Source organism: Octopus bimaculoides, chromosome 15, assembly GCF_046866305.1.
Source record: "Octopus bimaculoides isolate indiv1 chromosome 15, ASM4686630v1, whole genome shotgun sequence".
NCBI classification, from domain to species: domain Eukaryota; kingdom Metazoa; phylum Mollusca; class Cephalopoda; order Octopoda; family Octopodidae; genus Octopus; species Octopus bimaculoides.
In genome coordinates, this window is record NC_142942.1 from 56,487,892 (window position 1) to 56,508,796 (window position 20,905).

A 20,905-nucleotide genomic window follows, 5' to 3' on the forward strand; every position below is an offset into this window, starting at 1 on the left:
TGTACGATTCTAATAAACGATGTCATTTCCCCAGTTGAAGAGCCAATTGTTGATAAACCTGTTGCTGACGTCGTATTTTGTCTGTGTGGATAAATATTTAAATAACATAGATCTCGCCTTCCAAGTTGCAAATGGATACAGCCGGAAGCGTGTGAGATGTGGAAAATGGGCCGTTGGGAGCTAAATAATATTGCAATCGACACTTTGTTGAATTTTTCAACATTTTATCCGATTTCCAATCGACTTCGATATCTGCATTCTCCAATGATCTTGAGAAAATATTTAAGCAAAAATTATTTTTGAAAAAAAAATCAAATATTGTAAAAAGATTTTATTGTCACCTTTATATTTATTCTTTTATATTCGTCTTCCTACTGCAGCAACAACAATATCAACAACACTGACCACAACTATAAGACTGCATTGGATAAGTGCCTACATGGAATGCAAAGACATGAGTTTCGTAATGATGGTACAACGACATTTGTCGAAATATTTCCGTTCCTTTTTACAGACAATTGTAGAGACACGTACCATTTAGATACATTTCACTATGATTATAATGAGAGGGGAGGGGGTAACAAATTCAACGATGAGGACAACTTGATTACACTTTCACTTTTGTTTTCTTTTTGGCGAAGTAACTGAATGATTATGATAGTAAACCACTAACTCTTGACGTTGTAAGTTCATATTACACAACAGGACATTCCCATGCCGATGTTGGAACCGAGACAGGTAGGGAAAAATCCATAAGCTCAGATTCACTTAACTGCGAACCTCTGAGAAATTTACATGAAAGCAACTAGAGACCAATCCAGTGAATGATTGGCGGATGTTTCTCATTTGCTTGATACATACCACACTCCAATCTCTTCAATATCAGCTCGTTGGAGGGCCCTGGTGCTTTTATGAAATACACTAGTAGTCTATCCACACGACTGAATTCGTCACCCGCCATCTCCATCCCACCGCCGCCGCTGCCATCGTGACCACGGTGAAACTGTATCTATATGATAAATATCTCAACATTTGTATGTGAAAAGAATCCTTGCACTCTTCCAACAAATCTCGATGTAGCATCGTTATGAAACCCTTGTCCCTATCATCTGCATTCGATGTTGTACATTTTCCTACATACTCTCTTGTTATCATTGTCGTTCATATAACTGGAAGACCAATGAAATAAAATAAAATAAAACAAAACAGTAAAGGAAACAATAAAATATTTTTACAATATTTGATTTTTTCGAAAATAATCTTAATGATTCCGCCAGCTCACCATCATCATCATCGTTTAACGTCAATTTTCCATGCTAGCATGGGTTGGACGGTTTGACTGGAGTCTGGCAAGCCGGTGGGCTGCACCAGGCTCCAATCTGATCTGGCAATGTTTCTACAGCTGGCTGCCCTTCCTAAAGCCAACCACTCCGAGAGTTGTAGTGGATGCTTTTTACGTGCCACCGGCACGGGAGCTATCAGGCGGCACTGGCAACGACCCATGCATGAATGGTGCTTATTGGGTGCTACTAGCATGAGAGCCTGTCAGGCGATACTGACATCGGCCACAACCACAATTTCCATTTGATTGTGATTTCGATTTTACTTGACTCAATAGGTCTCCTCAAGCACGGCATGTCACCCAACGATTCAAAGGTACTTTTTAAATGGACTGGTTATGCGACACTGCTTTAGGCAACAGCTGTGATCTCACTTTACTTGCTGGGTCTTCTCAATCACAGCATATCATTTCATAATAATAATAATCCTTTACACCGGAAGCACAAGGCCTCAAATTTGGAGGAAGGGATTAACTCGATTTCATCAACTCCAGTGCATTAACTGGTACTTATTTAATCGACTCCAAAAGGATAAGTCGACCTTGGCTCAACACTTTACCCAACATGGTGATGATTCTGCCAGTTCCATTGCCTTTGTCTCCAAATATAATAAAATTGTCCAAGAATATTCCAATCTTACGACTGCAGTCAATACTCTGACCATCACCAGGGCTCCATCGTATACCAAAATTCTACACACGTTTCTACCTGCATCTTTCCAGGTCTCGCAGAGGTTCGAATTAGGTGGAGAGCCCTGAACTGAGGTTGAGTTCATACTTCCATAAGTTTAAATGGATTGAAATCTTCTACATACACACACAGGCACACATTTACACACACGCGCGACGAGGTAAGATGTCTGTCTGTCTCTCTCTCTCCCTCACATACATGCAAAAACTAACCCACCATAATAAATAAAAATAAATTCAAGTCTTACCTTGCCAATGACTTATCGACCTCTCTAGAGTCGGTGCCATGATAAAATGCAGCCAGGACACTCGATAAAATGGTCGATGACAGGAAGGACATCCAGCCAAGTGAAACATACAAGCACTAAGTGCAGTAATTCCCAATATGAAATGATTGTATCGACTCATCCAACCCATGCCAGCATGGAAAGCAGACATAAAATGAAGATGATGATGACTAGAGTAAGAGAACACTGGCCCCTAATAAGAACGGGCTTGAACCATCACCACTCATCCAGCCTCCCTAGTCTTAATGCAATGAGAAAATGCACTTGGTGCATTCTAGAAAAGCAGGGTCAGTAATAGAAAGGGCCAAATGACACATACATTCGTCTATGAAAGCAGTTCTTACCAATATGAAATGATGAGGATTATATCAACTCATCCAGGCTATGCCAGCATGGAAAAGAAGTTACAAATGAAAATGATGTTGATAACAATGATGATGATGATGGTGCTGATTCAAAATATTTTCTATAATGAAGGTAAGCAAAAAGAAATAATAAAAAAAATACAGGTTTATTTTTTCAAATATTTTACTTTCTCCTTCATTCTCATCCCTTTCTTTTACTCTCTTCCCCATTTTCATTTATTTTGAAAAAAAAAATTATTTAAAAAAAAAAAAATAAAAATTTGTAAAACTGTCCTAAATTTCAGTCAAGTTTTTTTCCTAAAAGGAAGGATACAAAACTGTAAAGTCTATATTTTTAAAACAACAATAAAAATAAAGAGAAAAAAACCTTTTAGAGAGAGAAAGACAGTGTGGTTATTTTTTTATTTTTCATTTTTGTTCTTTTTCACCTTTTAAGAAATTCAGTTTCTTACATTTTTTTTATTTTATTTTATTTTGGGATTGTTTGTTTTTGTATTTTATTTTATTCCTTTCTTCCATCTTTTATGCCTTGCAAGATTTTCTTCTGACACGTTTGATATGTCATGTCAAGATTATATAGAAATTATGGTTTATTTTTTTCTTTCTTTCTGTTTTGCTTTTAAATTAAAAATAAAATATGAACGAAATGTGTGTGTGTGTGTGTGTGTGTGTGCATCTATACATGTATGTATGTTTACATACATATATAGACATATATATATATTTATATATGTATTTATACATATAATATCATCATCATCATCAACATCATGAAATATACATTTATATACATATATATACATACATACATACATGCATATACATATTTACATACACATATACAGACATATATACATACATACACATATTCATATACACACACATACATATAAACATATATACACATATAATTATGTGTATATATGTATATATATATATATATATATATATATATATATATATATATATAATTATGTGTATATATATAAATGTATGTCTGTATCTGTATATTTACCCCCATCACCACTTCAAATAACAGAGAGTGGAATCTGGTCTAAAAACGACAATTGACGATGTTAGTGGGAGTGTTAGGGGAGTACTCAAGTTTCAGTGCAATCAAAATAGTTTGCTAAATGTGGAGATTTTCACGTGTCTACTGCATATAATCTGAATATGGTAAATGGTCCACACTGACATAAAGACGGCGCAAACACAGCAAAAGGATCATTGCTCCTAGCATCATCATCAGAACAAAGCTTGCTGTACCCCTTGAAGAGGGTCTCTGCGTAGTAGCATTTGGCGGTGAAGCTATGTCTGCAGTCTCCATCTGTGGAGGTGATGATGTTGTAGTGGCGGATGTGTTTGTATTAGACGTGTTTGCTGGTGCTGTTGTTGTTGTTGTTGTCGTTGATGATAGCGATGTTTCTGATGACGACGAAGATGTTGGTTGTGTTTCTGTCGTAGCAGCAGTCGTCGTACGATGCCGAAGTGTAGTTCCAGGCGAAGTCGTGCTTTGTGTGGCAGAAGCAAGAGGAGAAGAGGAGGAAGGTGAAGGACAGGCTACAACATCCACATCATTCCTGACAGCTGTGATGGTCTCTACTGTTGGTGATGTGTTGTCTGACGCATTATCTGAGACTCGCTGTGACGATGGCGGCTGGGCTGGATCTGAAAGACCTTGGGTGCTAGCAGAATCTGTACTGTTTTGGGATATGCCTCCAGTGGCATTAAGTAAGGATTTATTAGTAGTAGCAGTAGTGGTTGTGGTGGACGGATTAGTAAAAGTTGGTTTGGATGCAGAAGATGAAGTCAGCTGTTTCGACTGAGAAGCTTCTGTTGAACTGGTGGAGCTGGATGTTACGGTAGCAGGGCTTGAAACAGGAGCAGAGGTCGTGACACTTGCACTTGTTGCAGACACGGCAGCAGGCACAGTCGGAAAACCGGGCATGAAAGGGAAAGAAAATGGCATAACATTCGCAACGGAAGCGTTTGAGTTATCAGTGACACCAGGCTGGGGAAAGGCATAACTAGCCGGAAACATTGGGGGTAAAAATGGATTTGGAAATGGGGGCATCATTCGACAATTTGGCATGGAATTGACATTTGGGTCCATACTGGTTGGAGGATATGGAAATCTGAAATGGTAAGGAAACTGTCCAGTCATCGGGGCAAAGAAGGGAGATGACTGAGGAAACATTCCGGGCATGCTGCCCATGTTTAAGGGTGAAGGATAGTTCATGTTGGGTGGCATCATCCAGGTTGGGGTAGATGTAGTTGCTGCTGCTGCTGCTGCAGAGGCTACACTTGCTGCTGTTGCACCTCCTCCTTCTGCTCCTGCTACTGTGCTGCTACCAGTCAGTGTAAACCCAGCATTGGATGATGTGGTTGCAGTCGTAGAAGCCTTATCAGAGCCAGATTTATTTCCCTTCTCACTCTGTTCCAAGAACACAGAAAAAGAAAAGAGAAAACAACATTTGAGTCTGTGGATTAAATTTCAATATCAAAACAAAAAGGAATGTGTGTGTGCGTGCGCTCCTCACGACTGCTTGACAACAGGTGCTGGTTTTTTTAAAGTCCCCATAACTTAGTGGTTTGGCAAAGAGACTGATAGAATGAGTTCTACACTTCATAAGTACTGGACTAAACTCATCATAGCAGTGCCCCTGCATGGCCACATTCCAATGAGTGAAACAAGTTAACGATAAGAGATCATCTAGTACCAGATTATTACAGTAAATCCATAAAGAACAGCTGAGGCTGGTACTTATTTCATAGATTTTAGGAAAGATGAAAAACAAAATCGATTCTATGTAGATGTGGATTGAACCTATAGAGAACTCAATCCTACAATATAGTTTACTTAGCATTCTACCGATTCTATTGTAAGTCGTTGTTGAATTTGTAAAATAAATCTATCAGGTACCAAATGCATTCGTGTAGGATCGGCTTACTAGCAAAGAGTTATCTCCCATGAATATTTTCGCTAGTTTAGCATAAATTTGTTCCAACCAAACGGTCTAACCCATGCCAGCATGGAAAACGCATGCTAAATGAGGATGATCAACCCAGATTTATAGTAGAAGACACTTGGCTAAGGTGTCACACAATAGGTCTGAACCTGGAACCATGTGGTTGGGAACACATGGTTCTTACCACACAGCCATACCTAAAAAAAAAAAAACACTCCTTCTAAATATTGAAAATAACATTCCATGTAATTAATCTTTCCTGAGTAACACGCACACACACACACACACACACACACATACACACGTGAAGTGGAAGCATGAATATATTTCTCACCTGAAAATTAATCTTTGAAGCTAAATCTTTAGCTTCTTCACTGGTTTTCTTGGAAGCATCAGTTAAGGATTTCAACACATTATTTACAGAACCACATACAGGACATTTCCAGCACAGGGACCTGCAGTGAGGAAATCATTTTTAAAGAAATGCAAACTTTACAAAATAATCACCAAAATTCCATTCTCTGCACAAACTACTAACCCCTTTTATGTTCTTTGGTTACCCTAAGAGGTCCCACTTTATCTTGTAAATATAGCATCTGAATTACACTTTGATGATCTAAAGAAGGAATATGTATTGGATAATGGGGCCGTAAGTGCGTTGCATTTGGTAAAAAGGTGGAATGGTCACCTTTGACACAGGTCTGTTAGCTCTGTCAGGATAAATTTGGAGCTTAGCAGCAACAAGTCACCAAGAGAAGTACCCTGCTGTCAAAAAAGCAGCCAAGTTTTCTTTAAACCATAACTAACCATCTTAAAAGATAAAGGGTACATTAAATAATGTCGCCCTTATTGGATGGCTATGGCTGGAGAGGCCTTGACCTTTTATTTTTTACTTGTCTCAGTCACTGAAGTGTGACCATGCTACAGCATCACCTTGATCTGATTGCTCTATTAGGATTAAGCAGCAACAAGAACAAGTTGAAAAGTAGGATTCGAATAACAATTATTTAATTAATAAATTAACATTGGAAACCAGCATATCAAAGAACAGACGTAACGTTTCTTCTGCATCCTACAAAAGGGGACTAAACGAGGTTGAGGTAAGATTTGCATTCTGACCTTGTAAAATCCTCACCAGCACTGACTACTCAAACAGACCCCTGGGCTGGAGAGTTGCCACCTGAGTGGTGCAAGTGAGTCATCCACCAGAAATAAGGAATCACCATCAAATGGCGGATGTAGCAACCCACGATTACAGTACATGTCCCCGTACTACTACTACTACTATCCTTACTAAAAAGCAAATTTTCTGAAATTTATCCTACAACTATCTACAAATGCTGCATCATAACCATTGTCATTAATTGCTACATGTTCTCAAATAAAAGCAAATCTCATGTAAAATTCAGAAACCTTTGTGCGTGAGTGCAGAAGTCAACCATAGTTTTTTTGCAAATAAATAAATGTTTGCTGAGGATAGGGCGATGGATCTTTAAAAAAACTTTTGTATTACCCGCGTCCTCTTCGAGTTACTTCCCCTTTATAAAAAGGAAAAAAAAAAAGAAAAGAAAGACGTAGAGTAACTTCCCCTTTACAATTCGGATGTTGACAACTTACTTTTTAGAAAGTACTTTCCGTTCTTCAGCTGTGTAATCCAGGGATCCAATAGCACCAGCCCCATGAGTAGGCATAAATCCTATAATGGCTAACAATGCAGTGCGAACTGGAAAAGAGATAAACAAATGTGACGTGTAAGGCTGAAATTTGGGCAACCTTTCTGCCACACCCTGTATACATGCACACACACACACACACACACACATACACACACACTGGGGCCATTCAGCTGTCAACGCCTGAACCAAAACCATACAAGTGGTCCCAGCAGCCAACTCAAAAGAAAATACTTAACTATTGTCAATGGATTGTGACCATACCAAGAGAACCACCATCAACGGTTTCAATCAATTCTACTGACCCCAGTACTTCATTATACATTGTATCAACATCAGAAAGGTGAAAGTAAAATTACCATAAGTGTAAAAAGATATAACTGAATGCAAGAAAGCATTTTTATTCAACATTCTGTCATGCAACAATGAGGATTCAGTTGTTTGATTTCAACTGAATTACCCGCTCCTGAATTAATTCGTAAGTGTACCCTTAATGTAATTCTCAGGCTGTACCTTTTACATTATGGGCACAATCCAAGCAATAGGCTCTATACGGGTTCTCAATTTTACTCACAAGGTATGGGTCAACCCAGAGCTTTAGTAAATGATATTTGCCCAAGATGCCATGCAGCAGGACCAAACCCAGGATCTTGTGGATGCAAAATGAACGTCTTCACCATCTGACCAACCTGTGCCTACTGGCATATGTTTATAGACACATATAAACATAAGCACATGCATTGCTGTGTTGTGACAAGAAGCTTGCTTCCCAACCACATGGTTCCAGGTTCAGTCCCACTGCGTGGCACCTTGAGTAAGTGCCTTCTACTTTAGCTCCAGGCCAACCAATGCCTTGTGAGTGGATTGGACAGATGGAAACTGAAGGAAGCCCAGTGTGTGCATGCTTCTTGGCAACTGGAATCAGTTTGTTTATGTCTCCCATCTTTTAGCAGTTCGGTAATAAGGGACCAATAGAATAAGCCCCAGACTTAGAAAGCTAAGGCCTGCAGTTGATTTGTTTCACTAAAACCCTTCAAGGTGGTGCCCCAGCATGGGCGCTATCCAATGACTGAAACAAGTAAAACACAAAAAAAAAAGACATAAACATCTGAAACACTTCCACACAGTTTCTGTCTCCCAGACATCTCTGATGGCTTTGTTTGTGGCAAAATCAGATCAGATCGAATGTAAATTCCTTGCTTCTTTCAGGCCATGCTGGGGTAACACTTTGAAAGGTTTAGTCAAGCAAATCAACACCAGTACTTATATTTTTTTGAAAGTCTGGTATTTATTGTCACACCACAAAGATACAAGGTCATAAACAAACCAACACTGATTGCCAAGCAGCAGTGGGGAAACACACACACACACACACACACATATATATATATGTTGTGACAAAGTTACAGTATTTCCTAACAGGCTAGGGATATTAATTAACAAATGGAAGTTGACATTGTTAAGATTATCAATTAAGAGAAAAGACATTTATTAATAGAGTAGAGTAGCTGGGCAGTATTAATTAAAAGATTAAGAGAGATTAATCGACGATATGGTAGCACTGTTAATCAATAAGGTAAAAGTATTATGCAAATTAATTCAACAGAGAAGGGGGAGGGGTGTTATATTAGAATTCCTCATCATGGAATTGCCACATCTGGGAAGATGGGAAGGGGGTAAGGGCAGGGGTGTGTGAAATTACTCTGAATGTGGTCGGTAGAGCATTGTCTCGAAACCAAAGATGGTCGTTTTTCTTCTAGTGCTGACTTAAGCCATTCAAGCTGCTTACAGTAGATCTCCATTGTTATCGTTTATAGAGAACCCATTTTTCAATCACTATTCAGTCCAAAAAGGGTTCATTCGTGAGACGTGACAGCAAAGAAGAGCACACATTCACTCTCTGCACGCAATTAGACTCGGAAAGTTTGTGAGGAACCCAAAGATCCAATTTGCTGACTTTTCCGATGGCACACAGGTGTCGATGAATGGTTGAATGACCAAATTCAAGTTTCTCTGCTAGTTCTTCAACATTTACGATGGGATTTTGTTCCACCAGGGTTTGCAGGACATATTCATCGAACTCTACAGATCTACCAGGATGGAGCTCATCTTCTAGGCTGTAGTTTCCAGCTTGGAATTTCTGGAACCACTGTTGACACTGGCTTACACTTATTGTTCAATCCCCATATATGGCATTAATATTCCTCACACTTTCCATTGCGTTGTTGCCTTTATTGAACTCATAAAGCAAAATATGCCAAATATGCTCCTTTGTCACTTCCATTATAGCTCTGTAAGAATAACTTAAAATCGAACTACACTCTTCATAACTTTCACTAAGAATAGGTACAAGGTAAAATTACTACCTGCCTTTATAGCAAGCTGATGCAGGTAGTCTATCCAGTCCCCCTTCGACTTTTAGGTCATGCAATTGAAAAAACCACATTATTTATGAGATGACCCAATATCTATCATACAAAGAGAAGTGATGATGCTTTCAGCTAATGAAAAGCAGAAGGAAAACAAAGTCGTTATATGAATAGATGAAAGAGAAAATTAAAAGCAAATTTAATTAAGAGTGATCTGCTAATGAGTGGTTTCACATGAATTTCATAAATCAACCTACTTGACCAAGATGGTTGCCATGATTCTGGGTGATGACCAGAGATACTCAGACAGATTTTTTTGTTAACTTCGAAACGACCATTGGGCTGAAAGAAAGAAGAAATTTGATGTTATTAGATGAGAAAGCAATAGTAAAATATAGGAGGAAGAAGAAATGGAGTAGAAAAACAGAGGAAAATATGGTGAAGAAATATGAAGAGAGAAAGAAAGAGAATGCGAGAGGAAACAAGTGTGATGAGAAAGAAGTGGAAAAAGAGGGAAATAGTTTGATGAGAGAGAGAAAAATAAAGAGGAAGAATTTGGAGAGAGTGAGAGTGGGAGAGAGAGAGAGGAAGGGAGAGAGAAAAAACAGAAAGTCAAACAGTGTGGTGATATGTAGATCGAGATCAAGGCAGGGGGAGGGAGAGAGAGAGAGAGAGAGAGAAAGAGAGAGAGAGAGAGAGAAAGAGAGAGAGAGAGAGAGAGAGAGAAAGAGTCTCAGGAAAGAAAAAGAAAAGAAGACAGAAATAGGAATTGAAACAGAGAACATAAGAGGAAAGAGAAAGACTGCTTTTAAATGTGTTCATGAATGAGAAGATGATCATATTTGAGTGTCTGAGAATGTGTACGAATAAACTTTAGCATGATGTGTGTGTGTGTGTGTGTGTGTATGTGTGTGAGAGAGAGAGAGTGTGTATAGTGCAAACATTAGTGCTTGTATAAGAATGTGACAGCGAGTGGGCATTTTTGCATGTGATCAGCTGCAAGTATTAGGCATGCATGAATGTGTGTATAAGCATGATAGTATGAATGCGAGGTGTATATAGATAAAGAGAAGTACAAGGAAGTATGTTGAGTGAATGTGAGCAAATGTGAACGTGTGTGTGTGTGAGTGAACGACACAGCATAACTGTGTATCTATACAAATGTGACAATATGAGCGTGTTTGTATGAGGACTGATTTGTTGGTCTTTTTCTTTTTCGGTATTTCTATGCTTGGATGACTTGATGGCATTTCTACTGAAGCAATGTTCCTGCTGAGTTTTGAACCGTCATTCTCAGATTTTCCCCGTTCAGGATCACAACCTAACATCCTGTCGTAAAAGGCAATGGGTCACCATAAAAGGCATTACAAATATAGCTTGACCAATCAGCACCAAATGGCTTATAGTTGATGTAGCAAACTCCAAATGAAGTGTGTTTTCCCCACTAAACAGCTAGATAGAAAGTTCTAGAAATTTTAGCTAATGATTATAAAAGCTGACAAACCCAACCTCAGACCAGAGCTACCCAGCAATGCACATGAAGCGATATCCACATAGGATCTGCTTCAAACAATACAATCTACATACTTTCAATATCCTTATTAAAAATGAGAAATTTAAAAAATCATAATTTACTTACAGTCAAAATAATAATACTGGGAGGTTTCATGGGGTAATCTGGTGGAAGTACAATACGGCCATGGAAAATTCCACCATCAAAATCCGTATCAATTGGACCGCGAATTGTGAAATGCCACTCAAATAAGTTATCCTAAAAAAAGAGACAAATAATACATCAATTTTATTTCTCACCATTAATGACCTTTCCAAATCAAACAGAAAAAGAGAAAAAACACGAAGATGACATATTTCAATCATGTAGAACTTGCATGGTTTTATTTAAAAGCAATATAATATTCATAGGGTTTTGGGGAAGAATTTTTATGACATAATATAGAAATATTTATGGCTATGTGGTTAAGAAGTTTGCTTCCCAACCATGTGTTCAGGTTCGGTCCTGCCCCTTTGAGTGGCACCTTGGACAAGTGTCATCAGCAATAGCCCCAGGTCAATCTTGTGAGCGGATTGGGTCCAAACTGGAAGAAGACCATATTATATATATATATATATATATACATACACATATATAAGACATTCCTGGAAGCTGGTATCATCATCATCGTTTAACGTCCATTTCCATGCTGGTATGGGTTGGAAGCTTTGACTGAGGTCTGGAGAGCTCCACCAGGCTCCAATCTGATTTCACAATGTTTCTACAGCTGGATGCCCTTCCTAAGGCCAACCACTCCAAGAGTGTAGTGGGTGTCTTTTTTTCTTGCCACCTGCACTGGAACCAGTCTGGGGGAACTGGCCACAGCTGTGATTTTGGTTTTACTTGACTCAACAGGTCTTCTCAAGCACATCATATCACCCGACGCATCAAGGATACTCTTAAATGGGCTGGACACGCATCACTGGCATTGAAAAAAATAAAAAGGAGTACTGGTGGAATGTCCCAGTGAAAACCTCAATAAAATGTAAGCACAACAGACCTGATATAATGGTTTGGGATAGAGAAGAGAAACTGTGCACAGTTGTGGAAATTAGCTGCCCAGCGGATGTTCACATAAAGCTGAAGATGAGTAAAAAAGTGAACACCTACGCTGAACTATTGAGAAATCTGCAGTTACTCTATCCAGGTTACAAGGTCAGGTTTATATCTGTAATTATTGGGGTCCAGGGATATGTAACACACTGCCTAAATACCAATCTTGCGAAATTAGGCTTTTCAAAACCACAAAGGGGAAAGCTAATTCGAAGATTACAGATTCAATCCATCACTGGAACAGTGAAAATCTGTAAAACTTTCCAGAAGTTTAGATATGCATCTAAATGCATGAAAATACATACATAAAACAAAACATACAAATCTGCACATAGACATACAAACAAAAATAGGCTGCTGCTGATGTTGAAATTCCAGTGAAGGAGCCTTGAATCTAGGTTAGAAACCGACTCTTTCTCTATTGGCAAGAAATCTTGAAATAAAACTGAACAATGACACACACACACACACACACACACATATATATATATATATATAGTGTACTATTTGATTATTAATGGGACCAACAGAAAAGCTACTGCATGCAATGAAAGATAAATATAATTTAATATAAAAAGGCTTTAAATGTCAGCTGCTCTAAGTTCCATACCTTTGATAATAGAACTGTCAGATGAGCTTGTATAGCATGAACCTAAATGATTACCTGATAGAACACAGCATGCTATAGAAGTATGTCTCACTATTGTACTATCAGAGCCAGATATCTTAACTGACACACACACACACACACACACACACACACACAGCATAACTATACAGACAATACACATTATGCTAAAGCCAGTCTTCATGCAAGCTCTCAACCATACACTCCCACACAATGCAAACACACAACACAAGCTTAGCTTCTCGCCTACACATATCTCTAGCTATGAACATTTATCCCATCCTTAACCACACACACATATAGCTATAGTGATTCTACTAGGGGGTTACATTAAGGGTACACATGACTGTGGAATACTCGGTTACTTATATGCTAAATCAATGAGTAAGTAGTTCGTTTTATCAAACAATTAACCTCCCATTGCCAAAAATAAAGGAGATCCATTCCCATTCACTTACGGTCGAGTGTTTGTATTTGACCAGTTCTGGATATATTCAGATCTATTTGTGCTTTTGTGTATTCAAGAGAGAAAGACAGACGGGAATCAATACATTTGTTTATTCTGTGGCACTCATCACACATATATAAATATGTATGTATGCATGCATGTATGTATGTATTTATATATGTCTGTGTGCATGAGTTTGTGTGTATGTGTTGTGCATGTGTGTGTATATACACATATATATAAAAAGAGTAAGAGGTTAGCAACAGTACACTAGCTAAAACAGCATTTTGGCAGTTATAGATACATATGTACATACGCACACACATGCACACACACACACACATACTCACATATGATGATGATGATGATGATGGTGGTGATGATGATGATGACAACGAATCTTCTGTTGAAGACATGTGTTCATTGAAGACACATCACCAGACTAGCAAAAGGACATAGATACCGAACTGGTTATCTACATACTGAGAGAGAGAGGGAGAGAGAGAGAGAGAGAGAGAGAGAGAGAGAGAGAGCCAAAATAATTTATTATTCTAAGTAATTATGGCCGTGTGCTGTCCTGTTTCCTCAGAGGCTGATGGTCCATCCAGTCCTTCACTACACTCACTTCCATCCCTGTTCACTCAAAGTTGAGGAAAAGATGAGGAGGGGGAGAAAGAGCCAGGCTCATAAACATAACAAATGGAATGAACCAATGAGATGGAGCCTCTAGCAGGCCGGGTGATGCAGCTGCTAGAAATAGAAGTCACATCTCTCACAATATTTTCACATGACCAGACATGTTTTCATGGAAGGCTAGAAACGAATGGCAGCACAGGTATGACCGTAGCACTCAAGCATAACTCAGGTTTTGGCTAACCACATCGAACGATAAGGGATAACTGGGGATTATTTAAGGTAAACAATCTCATGGTATTTCACTTGTTGGATCATAAACAGTTGGCCGAGTGTACATCACAGATTATTAAAATAAAGATGAAGAAATATACTTCTACGTGTTTCTTTTTTTATTATTATTACAGTATTTTATTCATCCTGGTTAAAACATTTAACCAGGATGAACTAACAGGATGCAAAGAAACACCACATAACAAAATATCCATACAGCAGAAACATAAGCCAGACGGAGGTTTAAAGAGAATATATTGTATAAAAAGACTGTAACAATAAAAAAAACGGAGCTGATGTATAATTCTACAGGCTTCTTTCAGTTTTCATCTACGAAATACATTTACAATGCTTTGATTGACCTGATGCTATACAAGGGGGTGCTGAAAAGTTCCTGGCTTTAAAGGTATTGTGAAAGGGTTGGTTGGAAACCCAACCATCCGAGTTCTTTTACAGGGTTTAGAAAAACTGAAGGACCCCCTGCGATATGTGTGTGAATCTGAGAGGGGAATATGTTCAATAAAATCATAATTAAATAATCCTCTTGTATTTCCTTTTACCCAAAGCCAGGAACTTTTCAGTACCTGCTTCATATATTTGTCCAAGGCACCATGCAGGGAGACTGAACCCCAAAAATGTGACTGAGAGGCAAACTTCTTAACCACATAGCTATATTTCAAAGAGTAAAATAAGCTCCTTACATCTAATGGTTGGGCATAGAATAACTCAGTTGGATCTTTCAGTTCTTGTGCCTCTTTCATTAGACGCTTCACAGCTGCAAAGAGAAAGAAAATAAACATTTAGACATTTTCTCACCAAGTAAAGATCACACACACACACACAACATGAGTGCGGTCAAGGTATTGATCTCCTGACCGTATGGTCATTAATTCAGGCTCTACGACAGATGTTGTGACATGTCTCTAAACAAGGTCCACAGCTCGTTCAAAGCTGGTTGATTAACAATAACCATAGTAAACAGTCAACAGTAAAAAAAGATTTATGCAAGTATAAAAATTAACAACAACAACCAAAAGAAAAGACGTTGTAGTTATTAGCTGAATGTGAAAATGGGGATTTTAAATATTAGCCATCAATCCAAACAGTAACGAGATTGGACTCAAGAGGGACTCTTTACTCTTGGTGATGTCATGGCAAACTTTACAGCTGGTGCCAGGGAGAATGTATTCATTGCATTCTGTAAAATTGTCAGTGTTTGGAAGGACACCCAGCTGTAGAAACAAAGCCAGAAAATGGGACGCAACATTGGAGGAAGATGTGGATCTGACCAGTTGAATTCTCTCAAAATGTTCCATCCGTGCCAGCATGGATAAGCAGATGTAGAATGATGATGTTGATGATGATGATATATACATGTATATATCTATGTGTGTGTGTGTATATATACATATATATATTCTTTTATTTGTTTCAGCCATTTTGACTGCGGCCATGCTGGAGCACCACGTTTAGTCGAGCAAATCGACCTCAGGAATTATTCTTTGTAAGCCTAGTACTTATTCTATGAGTCTCTTTCACCAAACCGCTAAGTTACAGGGATATAAACACACCAGCATCGGTTGTCAAGTGATGTTGGGGGGGCAAACACACATATATACATATATATATATATATATATATATATACATATATATATATATATATATACACAACAGGCTTCTTTCAGTTTTTGTCGACTAAATCCACTCACAAGGGTTTGGTCAGCCCAAGGCTATAGTAGAAGACAATTGCCCTTCTACTATAGCCTGGGGTTATAGTAGAAGGCCCAATGTGCCACACAGTGTGACTGAACTCAGAACCATTGGGTTGGAAAGCAAACTTCTTACCACACAGCTAATCTTGGAATGACATTTCTCAAACAAATTTATTTGATTACATCTGCCAGCATGCCATAAAATCTATTCTAGAAGAGATGAGGCGAGTGGAGTGGTTGTGGTTATTCAACAATAAACAAAAAGCAAATAAAAAAATAAATAAACCAATGACCTTCTCATATGTTTAGTCCTCGCTTCTTAATCAGTTTAAGCAATCTCCTCTATGGCAACATTGATCTACTCAGACTGTATTTTAATCATAGCAAGATCAAATTCCCAACTTTCCAAACGTATCACCACAAAATTACATGTTTCCATCACCTGACCCATTATCATTTTCCTATGCTGCAAAGTACACAATAGAACTGTTCTTGTTGTTGAGCTCCAAGACAGGCTTTTCTCATGACCACAGACATTCTACCAATGACCATCCTGCCTTTTTTTTTTACACACAAAGTATGTACCAAGGGCTACACTTTCCGGTGTGTCATTCCATTTTTAAAACAGTAGGGTGCAAGTTAAGAAAGATTTGGCTGTTATTTCTAGCAGGCTGAACGACCAAGTAGAGGCTTCCTTATTGGTCTGTTCTTAACGCAATTGTTTTCTTAATAAGTTATTGTTTAACCCTAGGTCAGCCTTCATCAAGTGAATCAAAATGAAATACCTACCCCCAAAGGAAGTTTCTATGCAATCATTTGACCCACTAATCTCAAATCTCACTTTTACTAACTTGAAAACAGGAGAGCACACATCAGATAAAATATACCCTAATATCAGAGAGAGAAAAACCAGGGTGGTCAAAGCTGAAATAGGTCTTGGTCATACATGATCAAGATTAACCTAAGGGGTCAAACAGCAGCAAGGATCTTTAAGTGGCATTTTATCTGTTTTAGCTTGCAAGTTTCACAGTGAAGAAGGTTCTAAGTAAGCCACAGCCTTAAATGACTGAAGTCGATTTCATGTCATTGCATTAACAGCTGCTACAGTGTCAACGATTTATCCTATCTTTCTAAAGACAAGCAACATTATGTACGTTTCTGATCAATAGTGCTCATAATAAAGATATTGTTTAGGCAAGTCAGTGACAGAGCTTCAATTCTTAACAATGGCAGAGATTCAGTTGTAAAGGCTTTGATATCTGGCATGATGTACTTTCTCACCCAACAATAATGCATTTAACTGAGAAAAGATGTTTATCTGAGCACTGTGGTTAAGGCTGCAGTTTGTCAGGCCAAAAATATTACCTTTGCTGTGCAACTCGTTAAACAAGCAATGGTCATATTCATTACTGAGTCAACTTCCATCACATCATCATCATCATCATCATCAGTTTAATGTTCATGTTTCCATGCTTGCATAGGTCGGACAGAAATCATTGAGGCAGATTCTCTGCAGCTGGATGCGCTTCCTGTCACCAATCCTCAACTGTTTTCAAGCAAGCTAATATTCTGCTATGGCAGCACATGTTCATACAGAAGACATGAAACAAAGCACACTGCCAGAATGACAGTGACGCTCATTATAACTATCCCAGAGCATGACAAGGAGACACAAACAGAGACGCATATACATATATACACACACACACAAACACATGCGTGTGTGCAATGGGCTTCTTTCAGTTTCTACATACCAAACCTGCACAGAACACTTCGGTTGGCCTGGGGCTATAGTAAGGTACGGAGCTTCTGATGTATGAATATATATATATATATATACACACACACACACACACACATACATATCTGTGCGTGTGTCTTTAGTGTGTTGTGTTTATACCCCACCACAGCTTGACAATCGCTGTTGGTTTGTTCACAGCCTCCTAACTTAGCAGACCAGCAAAAGACTAACAGAATAAGAACCAGAATTAAAAAATATGTAGTGGGTGTGACTTATTTGACTAACCCTTCAAGGTGGGGGCCCCAGCATGGCCACAGTCCAATGAATGAAACAAGTAAAAGACAGAATATGTAGAATTATTACAAATTCATAGTTAGGAAATGTATTAAAATTACTGTATTGGTGTTAAGACTTTAAACCATTCTTTTCAAATGGGTTTTTCATATTCTCCTTCTGTAAGCAAGTTTGGTAGTTTGACTTGTGTACAGAGGGATGAACAATGTCCAGATGTAATGCTTCTCACACAGAAGAATGAAAGAATAAAATAACTACACATAGACTGTATGTGGCATTAATTTATAAATAGCTAAATATAACTACTAACTGAATATGGCATACTGGCTGTTTTCAAATGGCAATGTAGAAATATTATTGGGTTAATATTCTATTCAAATGCTATGAAATACAATATTGAGAAGCTGGCTGAAGAGAATTATAGGACAGCAATCAAGTATGATTGATTGATTAATTGAATATTGAAAATTTCGACTATTTGATATAAAAAGTATCACCGAGATTATTATTTGGCCAGCTTTCATGAAGAGAGATTATTATTTAGCAAACTGAGAGGGGTCGGTGACAGATGGCTACAACACAGACTTATAGAACAAATGTTAATGGTCTGTAATGATATAATGTGTATGCGTGCATAAGTCTGGGTATATGTGCAAGTGCGTGTGTGTATGTGTGCTTGTGTGTCTATGTATGTAACAACCACAACTGACGAGAAAGATACTACAACATAAAAATCACCACCGACGATTTTTCATTACACACGTATACACAGCCATTAACAACCGCCTCAACATCCTTTATTTCATTATATATTTTCACTAACTCGACCTGCAAATTTCCCAAAGCTAACTCTTGTTTGCCAGAATTCTGTCTCTTCGTTCGACGTTAGATTTTAGTGATCTGGTCCGGTATGAGCACTTAATTGTCATTTTCTAAACATTAAACCTTTTCTATTATATGCCTGTTTTGACGTATCTTACTAATTATATGCGTGTGTGTGTGTGTACATACATACATACATACAATGTACGTATAATGTTGTTGTTTTTTTTATTATTATTATACACGGAAACAGTCGGCTGACGGCCTACACTGTCCATGTTTTCCTTGTAAAAAAGAATAAGTATTCTTTAAAAGAAATAACGAGTAATATTTGAGTTTAATGTTGAATTGTTTTTATAAATGTTAACTTCACATAGAAACATCACATAATAATGAAACATCACGTTTACATTACGCCCTTGACAAGAACATCACAACTTCTGCCAAATATTTGTTCGTACAGCAGTCACACAGGAAATTCATTGGCCTTTTTTGCTTCCTGAGTCAGAAGACGGACGGAATTTTGGGCAATGCAAGAATGAACGATCCAAAGAATCGTAGATAGATATAAAATCCAACCGTATCACAAGTGATCGATTTTTCGATTGCTTCTTTAAAAAGGAATAATAACTCTGGCTAGTGTGAAGATTATATTAATATCGTCATATTATTAAGGCCATCGTAGACAATATCACGATTATTATTATTATTATTATTATTATCGAGCTAATAAAGGCCTCTATACGTGGTCAATCAACTTGCTAGAAAAGGCAGTTAGATTTCTCTCAAATCTCACCCTGCTGTCTTTAAAAGAATGTAGTACATCCTGAATAATGTAGTGTTAGTTACACTGTTTGCAGAAAGGATGAGTTGCCACGGTTGGAATAGCTCGAACATTGTTGAAAAACAATGTTCGAGCTATTCCAAGGGTTACATAATAAACATATGACTACCATTATTATTTATCGTTGCCAGTATTACCATATTAACACTGGAATCGACTTCGTCTTTCATTCTTCTTGGAGAGGGCGGGGTTGGGAGGTGAGATAAAAAAAAAAAACTAAGTACCAGTAATATCTTAAGGTCGATCAATATAATTGGTAATAGTCTTACTTCTACAAACATTCAATTTTGTGCTAAGTCATAAGTAATTCATTATTATTATCACCCGTCATTAGTGGTAGGAGCTGTCATTAAACAAATCATCAAATCTCTAAAATGACAAATCAAGAAAATAACACTATTATCATTCGTTATTTCATGTTGTTTTTTATGTAAGCCCTTGTGGCCAATAAAAGAATTCATTATTATTATTAATAATAACAAATACACGCAGACAGACTGGGAGGGGGACTTTGTTGTTCTCTTTTCTTTCTTTTTTGAGACACACCTATTTTGTTCTCTGCAACATTATTTTTTTTTTCAGTTCAACATAAAAAAAAACGCTCCTCTCATCGAGGCCATCACGAGAGCTATGTCAATGTATGCGATCAGTTTGGCATTTTTCTCAGTTACCATTATTATTATTAATAATAAAATCATAGAATTATGGCAGTAAGCTCATGCTTTTAAAGCTTACCTGGACTACGCATGTTGTATTGGCTCTGCATCGCGACGACGATCTATTGCGAAGATTCTTCTTTGTTGCTCTGTCTTTCTTTTTTTGCTTTATTTGTTTCTTATCGGCTGTTAACAGTCGCTACGAGAAGACTAAGTAGGAATTATTAGACCATTTATCAGAGTCTTAAAAAGTGGTGGCTTTTGCTGAGAAACTACGTGGCGATAACGTGGGACTTGTGAGAAATAGAACACAAGCGATACAGATGAAGCGACCAATGACGACACGGCTTAGAAACACCGTCCTTGGAATTCAGCCAATCAGCTAAGCTCTCTTAAGTGTGTCTACGAACTTTTCATATAAATAAACCAGAGTTAACTCCCATGAAACTGTAATCATTGAAGTCCTACATTAATGGGTACTTTAGCCGGGTGAGTGCACTTTGTTGTATAATATGACTTAAAAAAGACACTTTCTTTATAAAGTGTACCGGATGT

At 37.9% G+C, this 20,905-nt stretch overlaps 1 protein-coding gene across 1 annotated transcript; it reads right to left on the bottom strand.

Moving 5' to 3' along the window:
• Positions 1-2,826: 2,826 nt before the first annotated feature.
• On the bottom strand, positions 2,827-20,846 carry LOC106881482 (uncharacterized). Its single transcript, XM_014931881.3, has 7 exons — positions 20,430-20,846; positions 14,981-15,054; positions 11,332-11,463; positions 9,950-10,034; positions 7,268-7,373; positions 5,985-6,105; positions 2,827-5,115 (listed from the first exon to the last, which is right to left on the bottom strand). Exons 1-7 carry the CDS (start codon positions 20,458-20,460, stop codon positions 3,835-3,837), a joined length of 1,830 nt encoding a protein of 609 aa, XP_014787367.2. The 5' UTR covers positions 20,461-20,846; the 3' UTR covers positions 2,827-3,834.
• Positions 20,847-20,905: the final 59 nt, after the last annotated feature.